The sequence below is a fragment of the Centruroides sculpturatus genome, unplaced genomic scaffold (assembly GCF_000671375.1).
Source record: "Centruroides sculpturatus isolate CEXI.00-Female unplaced genomic scaffold, Cexi_2.0 scaffold73, whole genome shotgun sequence".
In the NCBI taxonomy this organism is placed as follows: domain Eukaryota; kingdom Metazoa; phylum Arthropoda; class Arachnida; order Scorpiones; family Buthidae; genus Centruroides; species Centruroides sculpturatus.
In genome coordinates this window covers 431,851-450,920 of record NW_019384330.1, presented here as the reverse complement: position 1 = coordinate 450,920, position 19,070 = coordinate 431,851, and the positions used below count along the sequence as shown (strand labels likewise).

General features: G+C 28.4%; 1 protein-coding gene across 1 annotated transcript in view; it reads left to right on the top strand.

Moving 5' to 3' along the window:
* Positions 1-19,070, top strand: part of LOC111629584 (syntaxin-17-like) — a 42,820-nt gene that overhangs the window by 6,763 nt on the left and 16,987 nt on the right. Inside the window, exons 3-4 of the mRNA XM_023373494.1 lie at positions 12,552-12,747; positions 15,809-16,053. Coding sequence (XP_023229262.1) covers positions 12,552-12,747; positions 15,809-16,053 — 441 coding nt within the window. The remainder of the gene's footprint in view (positions 1-12,551; positions 12,748-15,808; positions 16,054-19,070) is intronic.

The window sequence follows — 19,070 nt, the reverse complement described above, 5'->3', positions numbered from 1 at the left end:
TTCAGCCTAATGGAATAGGCCATCATCAGGTGACTGGCTACAAAACAAATTTGAAAATTATGTTAAAATGGAACTTTCGAACATTATAAATTCAAAATTAAAACGAAAAATAAATTAGCCAACCAATATACAAAATAACTATAAATATATGAAATTCATTTATATTTAATAAACTTTCCAAAACCTGATACATTGATACACAACCAAATGATCACCATAATCAATCAGGCTATGAATTTGCTGTTATTAAAGATTATATATTAGGCATGGGAGTCGTTGCCAGCCAGCACTATGAGTAACCACATATGTTATATATAAATATAACATATGTGGTTACTCATAGTTATTCTTTGCTTCCAGATGTATTTAAACACATCTGGAAGCAAAGAATTGTTCAGAGGTCTGGCAAGATAAGTGGAGGCTGTGGGTTCAAGTCCCACTCTGGGCTAGTTTTTTTCCAGATGGGTTCTAAATTATTAAAAATTATAATTATTAATTTAGATAAGGGATGGTGCCTAACGTCTACCTCTAATACCAAATTACTTAATATCTAATGATTAATAATAGCAAAATTATAGCCTGATTAGTTACAGTGATTGTTTGGTTGAGTAGAAATTCATTTAGTTTTCCTTATTTTTATGTAGTTAATTACCTGTCATTTACAAATCAAATCATCATTAATTATTAATATTACACTTAAGTAAATACATTATGTTAATAAACTCAATTTTTTAGACTGTCTTCTGTCAACCCTTCAGTATTACAGTGGTAACTGGCAATGAAAACTTTAACTTAATGATGAATCCTGAACAAACTAGTATTAAAAAAATCTATCTTTAATAATTTGTTCATTAAAATAAAAATAAAAAAATGAAATTCATTTCTGATTTATTTAAATACATCTCCTGAAAGTATAAGCCATATATTGAAATATATTTACTATGTTAGAAATTTTTACTATTTTTATTTTTTAGTCTTACCACATCATTAATTGTTCCTGTGGAGTTTCTCTTTGAAGTATTTTTTTTTTATAGATAATTAATGAATTGATAAGATTGTAAAAACAGTAATGAATACAAACAATAAAACACGACTACTCGCAACTGGATAAACTTCATTAAAAAAAAAGACATAAACCAAATAACGGCAGAAAAAAGGGGGATAGACCTAACATTTTTCTACAAATTGTAAACTCACTATCTTCTCCCCTTCTTTCTTACCTCACCTCCCCTCTTCACACATGTACGGCAATTTCCCATTGTTTCTGCAGCTACAGGGTCATTTAGCTGATGTTGCCCATTCAACACAGGCAAACATGTTAGATGTATCTCTCTTTTTTCTGGTGATATTTGGTTTTTGTGGTTTTTTTATAATAAAAACAATATTTATGGTTATGAAAGATCATTATATTGTAACACATATCAAATTTATATTTGACTATTAAGAAAATATGCAAAGAACAATAGTTAGAAAATAAAGTATTTTTTAGGTTTATTTCAAAATTTTATATAGGTAAAATTGTTTGCATTTACTTCATATTGTTTAGTAATCAGTTTTTTGAAGGATACAAAATATATGCATAAAGAAAATGCTTAATTTGTCAAGGGAAAATTAGATAGATTTCATCATCCATAACTTTTCTGTAACTGCTCCCAAGATAATTTGATAATATTGCATGAAATAATTGAATAATTTACAAATTTTATAAGCTCACTTATGATGCCAAATATATTAAAAGGAAGAAATTGTACTATCTTTCACATTAGATTTATTCATTTGCTGAATTAAATGCAAGTACTTTTGACATTTCAAAATGTCTTCCTCAAGCAAAAAATCTTATTACAAACTTTACATAACAATTTTACATTCTCAAGGAACTTGTTTAAATTATTGTCAAGCATTGCTATACATTTAATCTATAAATAATAAACAGTTCTTTTTATAAATACAGTATATGCCAATTTTATTGGGTAACATGTTTGTATTTCAAATTGCAATTTTATTGTTTCATCATATTTATGAATTAATGTAAATTTTAGTTGTAGATTATTCATTTTGTATCCTTAATAATATGTCATGTTCATATTGATAAAATAGATATAAGCTAACATATCAAATTGTTGTTTCCATGTAGCTTGTTTGGATTATTTGAATATGATAAATTAAACAGAATTATTATTTGTTTTAATTTATTATTCCAGATATTATTTCATGTTTTAAAGATGTATAAAGTTGGAATAATGCCTTAGATCAGTGTTTCTCAATGGGGGCAATATTGCCCCATGTGGGCGTTTTTCCATGTTGGGGGGCATTTAGTAACAATTTATATTTTTGGGGGTGAAAAACATTTTCTAGGCAGTATAGTAAAATAGTATACTACAAATAATTAGATGTTTTATTCGTTATATCGAACAATAATTAAACTAATAACATTATACTAGTGACTAGTCTATTCAATGCAATACAAATTTGGTATTAGCCTCTCCCTCAACATCGGAAGTTTGAAGCTTTCAGCTGGGATTCACTGTGAATAATGCTTAATTTTAATTTTGTTAATTATATCAAAATCTAATATGTATTCTGAGTAAATAAATGTTTATTTGATAATTATATACTTTGTAAAAAATTAAACTAATGAACTCAACAAAATTTTTTCAAAGTGAAATGGACAATACTACATAATGGTTTTATTGAAGGGCGCGACGATTCATTAGAGGTTGAGAAACACTGCCTTAGATTAACAATAGCCAATTAATATTTTGACAGATATTTATATAGTACATGTTTGGAAAAAAATTTATTTGTATTGTTTGCAAATGAGACAAACCATAATTATTTTAAGCACTTTTACAGCTCTAACAGGAAGAAGGAAACATAAAATATAATTTATTTATTTTCAGTTTTAATCAATTTTTGTAGCATAATAGTGTTTAACAAATTCAGTTAGTTTGAATAATGCATTTTACTGATGTTGCTAGTTATTTTAGTATTAAACAGCTTGATTTTAAAATAATTAACCAATTTAAAATTAATGAATTAATATGAATTAGAAAATGAATTAATGTATGAAAAATCTTTTGCATTACTTATATGTAGAAAAAATTAAATATTTTTTCAGGACAAAAAATATTGATAAGTACCAATATACTATTCCATACCAATGTACAGTGTCATATCTTCAGTGTACTGGGTTGTCTGTATTGCGACTGATATATTTTGAAAGGTTATATGTAAAATTAGGCAAGAACTGCAATAAAAGTAAGGTATGCAATTTGAAGACAAACTTTCCAAGTTTTATTGCAAAAATCAGTACAGTGGGATATAATTAGAGGATTTGATCCCGGGATCTCGAAAATCGGGATCCCGGGATCCCGACCACTTTTCAGTCCCAAAATTTTCGGGATTAAGTTTTCCTAATCCCGGGATTTTCGGGATTGACATCATTTTAAAAAAAATTGCAAAATAGACTGCATGAAGCGAAACGTTCAGTGCCAGTGCTTTTAACAGAATTGCTTGCCTATCATTTTAATATAAAATACAAGAAATTTTATTCCAAGCAAGCAGCAGAAATTAACCAAGCGGGCTTGCGATGCTTGCTTGGAATAAAACTTCTTGTATTTTCAACTAAAATGATAGGCAAGCAGTTCTCACTGGGTTACTTGGTAATATACTTCATTTTTGTATTTTTGAATTTTCGCGGGCGCCAATCGATTTTCTGGCGCAGTCAAGAGCACTACTCAGTGCGTTTTACCTGTCAATGTGTCAGCCATCTTGTTTTGCCAGTGTGGTTAATATAGACCTGACGCTACTCGCTTAGGGGGGGTCGACCTTAGGTGAAAAGGTTATGACCCTCGCCTTGTCCGCGATCTGTCAGGATGATGCGAGAAAGTCTTTTTACGTTTCGGGGTAGTGGTTTGCTGAACGCTGAGAGACTCACACAGAGACCGAATTTACAAAATTAACGCGTTTATTTTTTGAAAAACATGCTTACAATGATCGAAACAATCGGGATTATAGCCTTTACTCCTACAATCCCGATCCGTGTCGACCGGACTGTTTTCTTCCATCCTCCCCGTGTCCTCGAAGCTTATAAGTATTTACTAACGATTCCTCCAACTTCCATCAACCTAAACGCGTTTTCTCTGCAGCTGCATATATGTGCAACAAATTGAGAAGCAGACTTGGTGATGAGACACTAGATGCGTTGTTATTTCTCAGATCATATTTTCGCAATTCAAATTAGAATGTTCCTATTAAATTAGTTTTCTTTATATTTAAGAAAAATGTGACTGATTAATATTATTTTTAAATACTTTTTCCTAAGAAACTTACTTTACTACCTACTTACTAGGTTGTTATATGAAAGTAGTCTATTTAGTCGATGTTAAGAGAGATTTTTGTGAATTTTCAACGTTTATTTGCGTAGTTTGTTACATAAAAGTTTTTTCAATTTATGTGAGTTTAAAGAGATCTCAGTGATGCTTAAAAAAGAATAAATTTAACATGAAGACAGTGATTTTAAGTCTGGTTAGTCTGACTGTAAGTCTGATTAATTAGAGTGATTAAATTAACTAGCTGTATACCGTAAAACACGTTGATTTTTGTCTAAATTTTGATTTTTAATTTCTGTAAGATTTTCTTATTTTTTATTAACCCTCAATACTGAAATGATCCCGGGATCGAATAAGTATAATCCCGAAATCCCGGGATTAGAAATAAGGACCGGGATCGAATTCCCTAGATATAATGCATGTACACAACATACCAATACCAGCACACACTTGAAATTAAGAAATATTTACTAATGTTTTCATCCATTTATAACAGACACCTTCAGGTATATAATGCATATCAAAACAGCTACATTAAAATTTTAATTTGGCCATTTTGTTCTGCATTCTATACCTGAAGATGTCTGTTATAAATGGATGAAAATATTAGTAAATATATCTTAATTTCAAATGTGTGGTATTGTTATGTTGTGCATGTGAATCAGTATGTTTATGCTCTTTGTGCAAAATTACTCTCAATATCATTTAGATATTCTCCATGCAACAGGATGAGCATCTTTGGAAATTTTATAATTTTATTTAATGTTCCAAAGGTGCCCAGTTGGGTTCAAATCTGGTGAATGTAGAGATCGAGGACCAGAAGCACGATGAAATCATTGGAATCAAAATTTGTTGCTTGTTGAAATCATTTGATTTTACCCGTGTATGATATGGAGTGGCATTATTGTGCTGAAACAATTCATCTCTACCAGGAAATAGGCAGAGCATAAAAGAATGGAGATAAGTCAGCAATGATGTTTGTGTAATGGGAATCTATCAAGACTGCACTTTGCTTACTGTCTAAGTGTGCTCAAACAGAATACTCCCCACACCATCATAGACCTACCACTACTCTGTATGACATTTTTGGCATGATGGTTCCATTGCTTTAAGCACTCTCCTGCACACATGTATCCAGTTGTTTTTCTGAAAACTGCTGAAAGTGGGACTCATGACCATGCAACAAGAAGCCAGTCATCCATGGTTCAGTGTCCATGTTATTTGGCCCGGGTGAGCCCCATTGCCTGATGATTTAAATGTGTACCATTGCTCAACTATGCCACAGCTATGCGGGCAACAACTAATGGAATCTGCTTTACAGTCTGCTGGTTGATAAGCACTTTCATTTATGAGACATAATTTACCTCAATGTATTTTGCTGTTCAGTGGTTTCAAGCCTGGAAAGCTGTTGGTAGTCCTGATCTCTAACAGAAGGAAAGTATGGTGATTGGTCATAAATGACCCACTAAGATTTTTACATTTTTGAACTTGGGACCTTGAAATCTCAAGAAATTTGAAAAAGTGGGGGTTTTATCTGTATGTATAGATGTTTCCATGTGAGGCATGATTTTGTTCACCACTTTGAAGCTTAATAACTATTATTAAGCCTGTTTGTCCTTTTCCTTTTGTCAAAAATTTTGAAATTTTGCAGGGAGGTTTGTGTATTAGAAGGATTGATGCTATTAAATTTTGATAAGGTCATGTATCAAAGGCTTGAGTGGGTTTGGACTTAATGAAGATTTTATTCATTATTAGCATTTAAATTTTTTTCCATAAAACTCATCTCTATTGACAAAATTAAGCTTTTTGTCATTTTATAATAATGTGAGAACCTGGATTTAGAGGGCCATAAAGAGGGGCAGTTAAATATGAAATACGAGGTAGATTATATAATATTTTTAACTAGAAAAGTAAATCATTTTATTTAACCATGGAAAGGCAGGAAAGACAAAATTTTATCAAACCAACATCTTTTCACTTCCTCTGAAAAAAGGATGTTGAAGTTCCTGTTTTGATGATGTATATTTGTATAAAAGGGACAATTTCCCACTATTTGTGGCTGCTTTTAGTCACTCTAACAGCCATGGTTTGAACCATACTTGCCTGTATAAGAAGATATTAGAATCCCTATCTGATGAAATCTCTGATCCAGATTAAGATGAAAACTACAGAAGAAATAAAGGTTCTTATCCCCAGGAAATATTTTTGTAAGCTCTCTCGTAATAGCTAGAGAAACTACCATCAATACTGCATATAGAGTGAAGTAATGTCATAGCTTAGAGTCATTGTCATCTCAGCGCTTGATATTTTGCCTTTGCTTTACTTAATATCTCCGTATATATATATATATATATATATATATCTTGTTAAATATATAATCTCAATAAATAGTTTAGTATATACATAGTGGATTTATCTGTACCTCCATTCACAAATTGACACGGCTCCTCTCCACTCGAATTTAAAGCCATTTTTCTCAGATTATTATAGATCTTTATCGCAAGTTAGGACGCGATATTAACTAATTCACTCCTAACTGGTGTCAGGAATCCTAATGGAAGATGACGATTTTATGATCACCTTGTCTCCACATCTTCCTTTAATTTAAATAACATTTTAAAAGCCACCCTTGACAAGTGAGTGGAGATCTTACCAACCCCAATCTCACAATAATTAATAATATAAAAAGTTTTTAATAAAAATTTCCTAACAGATGGCACCACACACAATTTTAACTTTATTGCCAGGAAATTTATCAGTTCAATATGTAAACATTTTTGAAACAATATTTTAGTTTTGTAATTTTTATACAAAACTTATGTTTTAATTAAATTCGTAAAAATTTTAATTTTTAAAATAAGATTTTTTCCATTAAGTATTAATTAGATATTTGTTGATTTATTGCTTTTAAAATTTCTTATTTTTTTTAGTATTGATTATTTTATTTTATTTCATTCATGTTAAATAAATTTTATTAGTTCTCATGTTCAAAAATATAATTGAAATATTGATAAATAAATCACATACACCACCTTATTTTGCCAAGGAAAATGTTTAATAATTCAAACATTTTCAGCTTGCTCTACAAGCCATCTTCAGGTGTTAAATTACATTGTAATGGAATTTCAAATATAACAAATTTAAATATGAATAAAAGAATACAAAACAATGTTATGCAAAACCAAATCTGAATTAATAACAACAGATGAAACATATAATTAAAATGTGTAAATATACAATGAGAAACAAAATATGAAAAATGTATAGAAAGATAACTTCTTTGACCCAAGGGCACTCTACAAATTGGTATCTTTTAGTTTTTTCTCTACAATGTATTTAGCATAGAAATTTTTGCAAAATGTTTCATAGAAAACTGCATGACTTGATAGCAATGTGCCTGACTCATATTTGTGAGATCATTGGTTTGTATCTCAATGAGTGAACTTTTTTAAATAAATAAGTAATTACCTAAAACCAGCAATAATTCTCTTCAAAACAATGTTTTCTTCCAGTTATAACAGTTATCATCAGGTTTCCATGCATTGGAATGCTTTCTTTTTAAATTCTTGTGTTTTTACATAGACTAATTGTAAATCATATGAGTTTATATATACTTTTTGTTTATTTTCTATTTAAAATTGTGAATTTTCTTTTTTCGAATTGCTCTGTTAAAAATAAAATTGTTTTGTTTCTAAACTTGAATAATTATTTAATAAAAATATTAAAATTAGAAATTATATTCTTCTTGTTGCATTAAGTATATTTATTTCTTTTCATAACTAATGATATAAATATTAAGAAACCAGAGAAGTTACATTGACTTGTTACATGTGACAGTAAACAATGTGATATTGGGAATAGTTATAACTAATAATGTTTTTAATTTATTAATTGCTTAACAAGTCAAATAATTCATAATATTCTAACATTTCCAAATGTAAAAAACTGTAATTAAATTTATTTCTAACAGACTGCTATTTCAAAATGAATTTTTAAGGAAAAAAAATGAATAGTTTTAATATAAAATAGATAAAATGCATAAATGTTTGTGATTTACAATAATTCTTGTAAAAATTGTATTAATTTTAAAAATTCAATCATTGTGATGCAAACCAATGATATCCCATTAATCTGCCACTGAGCTGTATAGTCATTGCCTTATGAGTAAGCTTTGCAAGATATTTCACCAATTAGAATTTTTTAACTTTGATTTTCTTGAAGTATGCTTTCTGCATTTGGTTCATAATGAGCCTTGTTCATACAAATGGGAATTGAAATCCCAAGGACCACATCATAACCTCCTCTTGTTAGATGCATAAAAATTTAAGGATTATTTTATCAAATAAAGTTAATCAGAAGTTTTCATTTTCTATTATTAGATTATTAAATTGACATGTGATCATCTTTTTACTTTTATCAATTTGTATTTTTATAATACATATTAAATGAATTGCCTATTTTTGTTTAATAAATTTTATATGGTAAAAAAATTATATATTATATCCAGTTCTTAGAATAGTTAAATTGTTTTATTTAATTTATGTATTGTTAAAAAATTATCTTGAAATTTACACTTGTAAAATTTGAGATAAAATGTTTTTCATTATTTGTGGTGTTTTAAATTGATTTTATTAGATGGAATTGCTCAATACATATTGTTTATTTTTTGATTCTCACAAGTGTCTTTTTACTTACCAAACATACACAAACAATTTAAGCTAATGATCTGTAAATTAGTTGTGTATTTAAGACTTTAAATAAACATTGATGTTTTTATAATCGCTATTTGTGTCAGATCGGTTAGTGCCAAACAAAACATACCTATAAACATCTGATTCATCAAGGATAAGATCTTAATTCTTTTCTTATGCATTTTCTATTTAAATATATACCCGAAAAGTTGCTTTTAATTCATTTCATATGCATAAAATAAAGATCTTAAAAGGTGTATTACTGTAAAATCATACCTAATTGTTGATAAATATTAATATATGAAATATAAATATAACATTATTTTGAAAAATTTCTTTAAATTTTGTGATAAATTCTACATTTGAGTGAAAGTTTTCACAATCATAACACAGAACATAGAGATGTAAGAAGCTATTGTTTGACTTAAAAAATGTTTATAGTTTTTTTCTTTGTTGAATTGGTATTGTATATTATTTTCGTTAGATGAAATAAATTTCACGAATTTGTATGAGCTAAAATTTTTAATATGATATTTACATTTTTATATGTATAAATTTATACATTATACAATTTATACATATTTATACACTTAATAATTTACTTTGAGAAGAAAATTTAAAGATTTAATTTAATTCAGTTGCTTACTAAATATATTAGATTACATTTTAGCATTAATGCTATGTTGGATTTTAAAAATTATTTTACTTACATTTTCTTTCATAAAAATTGTCTGAAAAATTATTTAATATATACAATGTCTGTTCAAAAAGTATCGGACCTTTGGTCGGCAAAAATAAATTTATTGACTTTGAGGTACAAAACCCTAATCCCCTTCAAAGTAGTCTCCTTGGTAATGTATACACTTCTCCCAGCGTTCCTGCCATTGCTGGAAACACTGCTGGAACGCATCTTTTGGAATGGTTATCAGCCGGTCCGTCGCATTTCGCATGATGTCTTCTCTCGACTAAATTTGGGTTCCTTTTAGCGGCATTTTCAGCTTGAGAAATAGCCAAAGGTCACACGGAGCCATGTGGAGAGAGTACGGAGCGTGACGAACCACAGGAGTATTGTGTTTGGCGACGAAAGCCCGAATCAGATGCGCAGAATGGGCGGATGCGTTATCACGATGGAGCTGCCAAGTTTTGATCGACCACAGATCCGGTCGTTTGCGTCGCACTGTATCGGAAAGACGACGAAGGACCTCCTGGTAGTACTCCTTTGCGATGGTTTGGCCTTGTGGTGCGTACTCACGACACACCACCCCACGAGAGTCGAAAAAACTGTCAACATGACCTTTGATATTGCTGCGGACCTGCCGCGCTTTTTTTGGCCTCGAGGATCGTCCCCGAAAGCCTGCTGAATCTTGCGAATGGTTTACACTCGGGTATCGCCAAGGTTTTTGGCAAAATTTGATGTAATATCGCTGCTCAAGTTGTTCAGGCATTTTCCAGCTTAGTGAAATCCGACGAGAGCGCACTACATGACCTCACTCATACGCCGATTGCCAACGACTGACGCTTCCTGCAGGCGGGAAAAAATTCAGGGCTGTGCATGACTGTCCCCTCCACAACTCCACCGAAGGAGGTCTCTCACGCATCATTGGTTTACGCGGGAAAAAAAAAAGGTCCAATACTTTTTGAACAGACCTTGTATGTATACACTTGAGTATATACTCAAGATTTATATAATTTTAAGCAAATGAAATATTTGGAAGACATTACTTGCCATTTAAGATTGTAGATTTAGAATATGATAAGAAATACAGGTTAAGTATAATTAGCGGGATGTTACAAATTTTCACTTTTAAATTTGTCTAATCAATATGATCAAAATTATAATGAATAGAAATTTTAGTATACTTTCTTTACATTGCCTATATTTTCTGTATTTGTACAAGTTGATAAAATTTCATACTCATAAAATATTTATCAACAATTAAGAATGCAATTACATCCTAAGTTTGCTAGTACATAAATGATTAAATGACAAATAAAAAAATATTGTTTCTTGGCAGAGAACTCAATTCATAATCTACAGATTCGTGCCAAATGTATTAATCAATTAACTTACCAGGACATCCAGAATAAGCATGTCCTAGAATTTTAACTTTGTTTTGTACAGTTAATGATAATGTTATAAATATTATAAATATATATATAAATTAATTGAATTTCTGATGTATGTTAATTGATTTATTTATATAAATTATGTTTAAACTTTCTAAATATATCTTGAAAAGTATTATAAGATTAATTATAGTTCCAGAAAAAAAAAAGAAGCTTAATTTTTCTCTCACTTTTTTTTAGCTAAATTTTTTCATTTGAATTTGAAAAGTAATTACTATTTACTGTTGGGGATAAATATTAAATAGCTGAATTTGTTGAAATCTGTAGAGATAATTTCAGAATGTTTATTCTACTTAAATATGTAGCATTTGTTAAGAGTGATTAGTAATAGCTCAGAATAAAAAAAAAAATGTGACATTAAAACTATCCACTGGGATTAATACAGTATAGTATTTTTTCAATTGAAAAAAAATATTTTGTCAAAAGTTAGGATGTAATTATAAATCAAGTAAATTAGTTTCATTCACTAAATTGGCAATTTAAATGATTTGTTTGATAAAATTGATTCCAGGATTCATTGAAGAGCCATTGGATTCTTTCTTTCTAGCTACTGGAATTTATTTTTTGGGTAATTTTAATTGTCAATATTTATATTTTTTAATCTATTACATTTAATTCCTGTATAAATAAAATGCAGCCAAATATTTAACTAATAAATTTTTCATAATCAATTAAAACAGAATCCAAAACTTTACAGTTTTACTCAAATATATTTAATTTTTAGTTAAAAGCATATTTTTTTGGAATTAATTACAGTATTTCTTATCAGATTATCTCCATCTAAAATTGAGTTATTCTAACATAAAATAGATGTGCTTAATTTGAATAAGGTTATTAGAAAGTTTTGACTTTTACTGTAAAAGAAGCACTTTACCTTTCTTTTTATGAAGCAGTCAAATGATACCTTTTTCACTATTGTAAAGTAAAAATTAATGTGTTTCATCTAACATCGGATGCAGAAAACATAATAAAAGTTTTTAGCATACATCAGAATCTGGAATTAAATTGAAAAATTCATATCAAAGTTCATTTTATTATGTTTCAGGTCTATTAAATAAATCTGTGGTGAATCTTTACTATATCATATTTTGAAAATTAAATTTTCATAAATAATGATAAATTTTTAATTGAGATAGTCAAATAGCAATTCATATCAATCGAAACTCTAATTTCTAATGATAATGAATATAATTTTTGTTTTAGTTTCATCCTATTTTTATGTAATATTCTGAGCTATGAGAAAGCGGAATATTTTTTATGATTCAGAATGTTATTCTACATAAACTTTGAATATTCAATTGAATATTTATAAAATTTTTTGATAATTTTTAAAAACTGATAGAAAATACATACAAATTTTAATTAGTGAAAAATTAACTTTTTTACCAATACAGTTATTTAGTTTCAGAATGAAGGACAATGGAATCTTGTACATTCAGAGCAAGTAAATGCTTCAAGGACTGTGCAACAATTAAAGTCTGATATTTATGAATTAGAAACTGTTCGACAACAAGTGAAACCAGAAGAATTAGCAGAATTTGATAAAAGAGTTGAAAATAGTCGTACAAAAGCATTGGAAGCTATAGATTCCTTTATTGGTAAGTCAAAAATTTTAAATGGCTCTTTATGGAAGCTTAGTTAAGAACATTGTTCTATAATTAAAACAATACCTTGTAAACTAAACAACATACAGGATTGTAATTTTACACATGCAGAGAAGACAAATAACAGGATTTTTCAGAATTATAAAGGAATGCAATTATATGCAGAGTAATTGCATGTAAAGTAGATTTGGAAAATTGCTGCCTTATGCATGCAATCCTATAAAAAATAATGCTTGTCACTCACAAGTTAAATGGGACCCTTTAATGAAAAAATGGTAGTCCTGTGGACTGTGAAGGTGATGAGTTTTACAATCTCTGGGTTGGTTACTTACAACTTGTAATACATTATTACGAATTAATGTATTAAAAATCTTTTAGCACGTTCAGAGCAAAAGAAAATATACAGTATAATCTAATACAAAATAACTGCTGTACTACAAAAGATATAAAATGTTATCTCCAGACAATGTCTTATTACTACATGAAAAAACCATACCAATGTTTTGGTGTCCCTCAAGCTTCATACATTTGGCATTTGCCCTGTTGTCAATGCATTGCTACAGATCTGATTACATATGTATTACAAGTTAATATATGTGAAAATTCATATACGTATTAACTACATCCCAGTAGTGACTATTTTTGTTTGTAAGTAAATTTTAAAATATTGGCTATTCGGTGGCTATTGTGATGTTTTGCAGTTTCACTTTGAGAAGAGTTATATTCTTTGTTAACACATGGAATTGATGCTATTATCAAGTGGCTTGGGAAGAATAATCATTTATTTGATCATAATGTTAAGTTATAGAGGTATAATTAAATTACATTATTTTTCTTTCTTTTTGAATGACGCGACAAGTTTTGCGGAGTGCCAAGTCGTTGAGAGTTGAGTTTCTGGGATATACTGTATATCTCATTTGGTAGTGCCAAGTTTTCCAAAATAGTAAAAGAAAACAAAAATTTAAGTTCAATTAGACTCATTCAAAATCTTTAAAATCAAACATTTAAAAAATTTTTTCAATAGGTGGCAGCATAACAGGATCCAAAATTTGCACAGATTGCAAGAACTTTTTTAATGCAAATGCTAAGTTTTGTTGAATTTTGAAATGGGTTGGAATTCATATAGTTAACTGGTAGTAATCTTTCAAAAAATATCTGAAAAATTCAGAATTTAGGACAGGCTAAGAAAATTTTGTGTTATGATGTAACTAAATTTAATGAGGCTCTTGACAAATGCAAAATATATATAAAGTTACAAATATGGATAGATAAACCTTTAATTTCAACTATTTAAAGATAATAATTGCTCATTTTAGGTTTGTGTTATATTATTATTTTATTTTTTCAGCTTTTTGATATATAACAATAACTAGTTTTAATCATTTCAAAAACCAAAGTGTAGAATAGATTCATAAAAATAATATTGGCTTTTAACATTAATTTGTATTTTTGAACCTCCAGTGAATTCAAATGTATAGAGAATGTCTTGAAGATAAAAATATTTTTGAAAAATCAAAGCTAACCAACAGTAGTTTGTCATCAATAAGTTCATGTTGATATTTTTAAATTTATGCAAACAAAACCAAAAATAACAAACCAAGAAAGAGTGATCTAATTCCAAGGTTGTAGAAATGACATTTTGATCTTGAAAATTAATATATTTTTCTAAATAAAGAAGAAATTACATTTTTCAATTGTCTGATGGACCTGAACCATTCTTTCTCTTACTGAGTACATTAAGGAGACTTTATCAAATAGCACTTGTATTTCTGGATCTGTTGTGTATGTAGCCAAAGTCATTGTAATTTTTTACTTTCAGGGTTGTTATATATAACAGAAGAAAAGTATGGTGATAGGTCAAAATATGATCTTAACTTTCCTGGCAACATTTGGTGGTGCCAAGAAAGTTAAGCAACTCATTGCTGGATTTTTCTTTGTCTGCTATATGCTTGTAATCTTGTCCCAATATATTCATGCCTTATGTTGAACCTGGTGACTATTAAAAGTATCTTATATATTCCTGAGGATCTTTCTTGTTGGATTTCTTCTATAATGTAATTTGGCCTTCCTTTTTTCTTGCTATTTCTCTGTAAATGTAGTTAACTACCACTGTCTCCTACAACCATAATATTAGAATATTTGTTTTTTATATTTACTAATGCCATATGTGATGATGAGGTAATCAATTAATCTAGTAGAGTAATCATGGTTTCTTGCTTTATTTTAATGTTTTTTATCTCTAATATCTTGGATACTGATACAATGCATAAATGTCCTCATAATTAGAACTCTGAATGCTGTGGCTTTATTTTTAAAAGATTGCAGGATACCACTAGTATGCTGGTTACTCTGATTTATGTTATACTGGCATTTTTTGTACATCTGGACCAGTGCACAACCACTGCGCTGGTGGTTATGTAAATGGCAACCAGTCAGTCAATGTTACCCTTTTGGAAATCATGCTAAGCAGGAAATTTTTCCTTTACATGTCATATTGTCAAGTAAGAATGTTTTGCTTGAGAATTTGACATGGAGAGCAGTGACATGTTAAGCAAAAGCAACTGTTTTGGAGAAGATTTTGTTGGACCTTGATTTTTTGCCTCATACAGTTCTATGCCTACCAGTCATGCTTTTCTTTTGATCTTATATCCCTCTTTTGGCCTTAAGGAAATGCTCTTTATTCAAACTTTAATTTTGTTTTTGAAAAGCTTACTGAACATAATTAGATTGCATTGTATTTTTGCAAGTACATTGTCAAGTACAAAATTCACAGTAAAAAAAAACTTTTTGATTTGGCAATTATATTTAAATTTTGAATGTTATTTTTACATCATTCTGTATTAACCACAATTTAAAGTTTGCCTGTGAGCAATTAAATGATGTTTTTAGTTTTGCATATTTACAAAATAAGCATGACCTCTAAAAAAGGTGGGTTAACTCTCTTGATAATTTAGTGCATTTCTTCAGTAGTTGCTTAAAATAAAACTAATATACTAAAAAAGAACATTAACTGTTAATTATAGTACATTCTAACATATCTAAATGTTTATTTTAGAAATTCATTCGTCAGTTGTTCAACCATTTAAACCTCTTTTACTGGATAACAATGATGCAAAGCCAGCACTTATCAAACGTAGTCCAACTCCTCCAATGGTATCTCTTCCAGAAGAATTTTTTAACCAAAATCCAATAATACCTGAAGCAGAAGAAGCAGTTGAAACAGGTGAACAGAAGCTACAGTTGAAAATTGAACCTCCAAAGAATTCATTAGCTTCTAGGTCATGGAACACTTTGAAATCTGTAAGTTAATAAGAATATTTTTATCAATGCAGAATATAAACATTTACAAAAGTATGCAAATAGAAAAAAATAACTGATTCATCTTCATAAATGCCAGTTATTTTTTTGTACACAAGGAAAAATTTATTTCAGATTATTTACTAAAATGTTCACAATTCAAACTTTTCTTATGGACTGTTTATGTTTATTCACTGTAAGCATTTTCAAGAGGAATTTCCTTCCATCATGAGCAAGATAACCATCTGATTTCAAAAGAAAGACATACTGACATGGCTAACAAAGCATGATTCAACTATACATTTGTAATAGTGACATTCCATTACATTAATTTAGTGATAATGCCTTCAAATAATGAAAATTCCTAATATCTTTAAAGAATTCCTATTCTCAATTCACTTTTTCTAGTGCAGTAGAGCCTCGAAAACTCAGCCTAATGTGGACTGAAGGGTGGCTGAGTTTGTGAAAATGCCGGGTTATCGGGAATGGGGTTAAAANATCTTCAGGTGTTAAATTACATTGTAATGGAATTTCAAATATAACAAATTTAAATATGAATAAAAGAATACAAAACAATGTTATGCAAAACCAAATCTGAATTAATAACAACAGATGAAACATATAATTAAAATGTGTAAATATACAATGAGAAACAAAATATGAAAAATGTATAGAAAGATAACTTCTTTGACCCAAGGGCACTCTACAAATTGGTATCTTTTAGTTTTTTCTCTACAATGTATTTAGCATAGAAATTTTTGCAAAATGTTTCATAGAAAACTGCATGACTTGATAGCAATGTGCCTGACTCATATTTGTGAGATCATTGGTTTGTATCTCAATGAGTGAACTTTTTTAAATAAATAAGTAATTACCTAAAACCAGCAATAATTCTCTTCAAAACAATGTTTTCTTCCAGTTATAACAGTTATCATCAGGTTTCCATGCATTGGAATGCTTTCTTTTTAAATTCTTGTGTTTTTACATAGACTAATTGTAAATCATATGAGTTTATATATACTTTTTGTTTATTTTCTATTTAAAATTGTGAATTTTCTTTTTTCGAATTGCTCTGTTAAAAATAAAATTGTTTTGTTTCTAAACTTGAATAATTATTTAATAAAAATATTAAAATTAGAAATTATATTCTTCTTGTTGCATTAAGTATATTTATTTCTTTTCATAACTAATGATATAAATATTAAGAAACCAGAGAAGTTACATTGACTTGTTACATGTGACAGTAAACAATGTGATATTGGGAATAGTTATAACTAATAATGTTTTTAATTTATTAATTGCTTAACAAGTCAAATTATTCATAATATTCTAACATTTCCAAATGTAAAAAACTGTAATTAAATTTATTTCTAACAGACTGCTATTTCAAAATGAATTTTTAAGGAAAAAAAATGAATAGTTTTAATATAAAATAGATAAAATGCATAAATGTTTGTGATTTACAATAATTCTTGTAAAAATTGTATTAATTTTAAAAATTCAATCATTGTGATGCAAACCAATGATATCCCATTAATCTGCCACTGAGCTGTATAGTCATTGCCTTATGAGTAAGCTTTGCAAGATATTTCACCAATTAGAATTTTTTAACTTTGATTTTCTTGAAGTATGCTTTCTGCATTTGGTTCATAATGAGCCTTGTTCATACAAATGGGAATTGAAATCCCAAGGACCACATCATAACCTCCTCTTGTTAGATGCATAAAAATTTAAGGATTATTTTATCAAATAAAGTTAATCAGAAGTTTTCATTTTCTATTATTAGATTATTAAATTGACATGTGATCATCTTTTTACTTTTATCAATTTGTATTTTTATAATACATATTAAATGAATTGCCTATTTTTGTTTAATAAATTTTATATGGTAAAAAAATTATATATTATATCCAGTTCTTAGAATAGTTAAATTGTTTTATTTAATTTATGTATTGTTAAAAAATTATCTTGAAATTTACACTTGTAAAATTTGAGATAAAATGTTTTTCATTATTTGTGGTGTTTTAAATTGATTTTATTAGATGGAATTGCTCAATACATATTGTTTATTTTTTGATTCTCACAAGTGTCTTTTTACTTACCAAACATACACAAACAATTTAAGCTAATGATCTGTAAATTAGTTGTGTATTTAAGACTTTAAATAAACATTGATGTTTTTATAATCGCTATTTGTGTCAGATCGGTTAGTGCCAAACAAAACATACCTATAAACATCTGATTCATCAAGGATAAGATCTTAATTCTTTTCTTATGCATTTTCTATTTAAATATATACCCGAAAAGTTGCTTTTAATTCATTTCATATGCATAAAATAAAGATCTTAAAAGGTGTATTACTGTAAAATCATACCTAATTGTTGATAAATATTAATATATGAAATATAAATATAACATTATTTTGAAAAATTTCTTTAAATTTTGTGATAAATTCTACATTTGAGTGAAAGTTTTCACAATCATAACACAGAACATAGAGATGTAAGAAGCTATTGTTTGACTTAAAAAATGTTTATAGTTTTTTTCTTTGTTGAATTGGTATTGTATATTATTTTCGTTAGATGAAATAAATTTCACGAATTTGTATGAGCTAAAATTTTTAATATGATATTTACATTTTTATATGTATAAATTTATACATTATACAATTTATACATATTTATACACTTAATAATTTACTTTGAGAAGAAAATTTAAAGATTTAATTTAATTCAGTTGCTTACTAAATATATTAGATTACATTTTAGCATTAATGCTATGTTGGATTTTAAAAATTATTTTACTTACATTTTCTTTCATAAAAATTGTCTGAAAAATTATTTAATATATACAATGTCTGTTCAAAAAGTATCGGACCTTTGGTCGGCAAAAATAAATTTATTGACTTTGAGGTACAAAACCCTAATCCCCTTCAAAGTAGTCTCCTTGGTAATGTATACACTTCTCCCAGCGTTCCTGCCATTGCTGGAAACACTGCTGGAACGCATCTTTTGGAATGG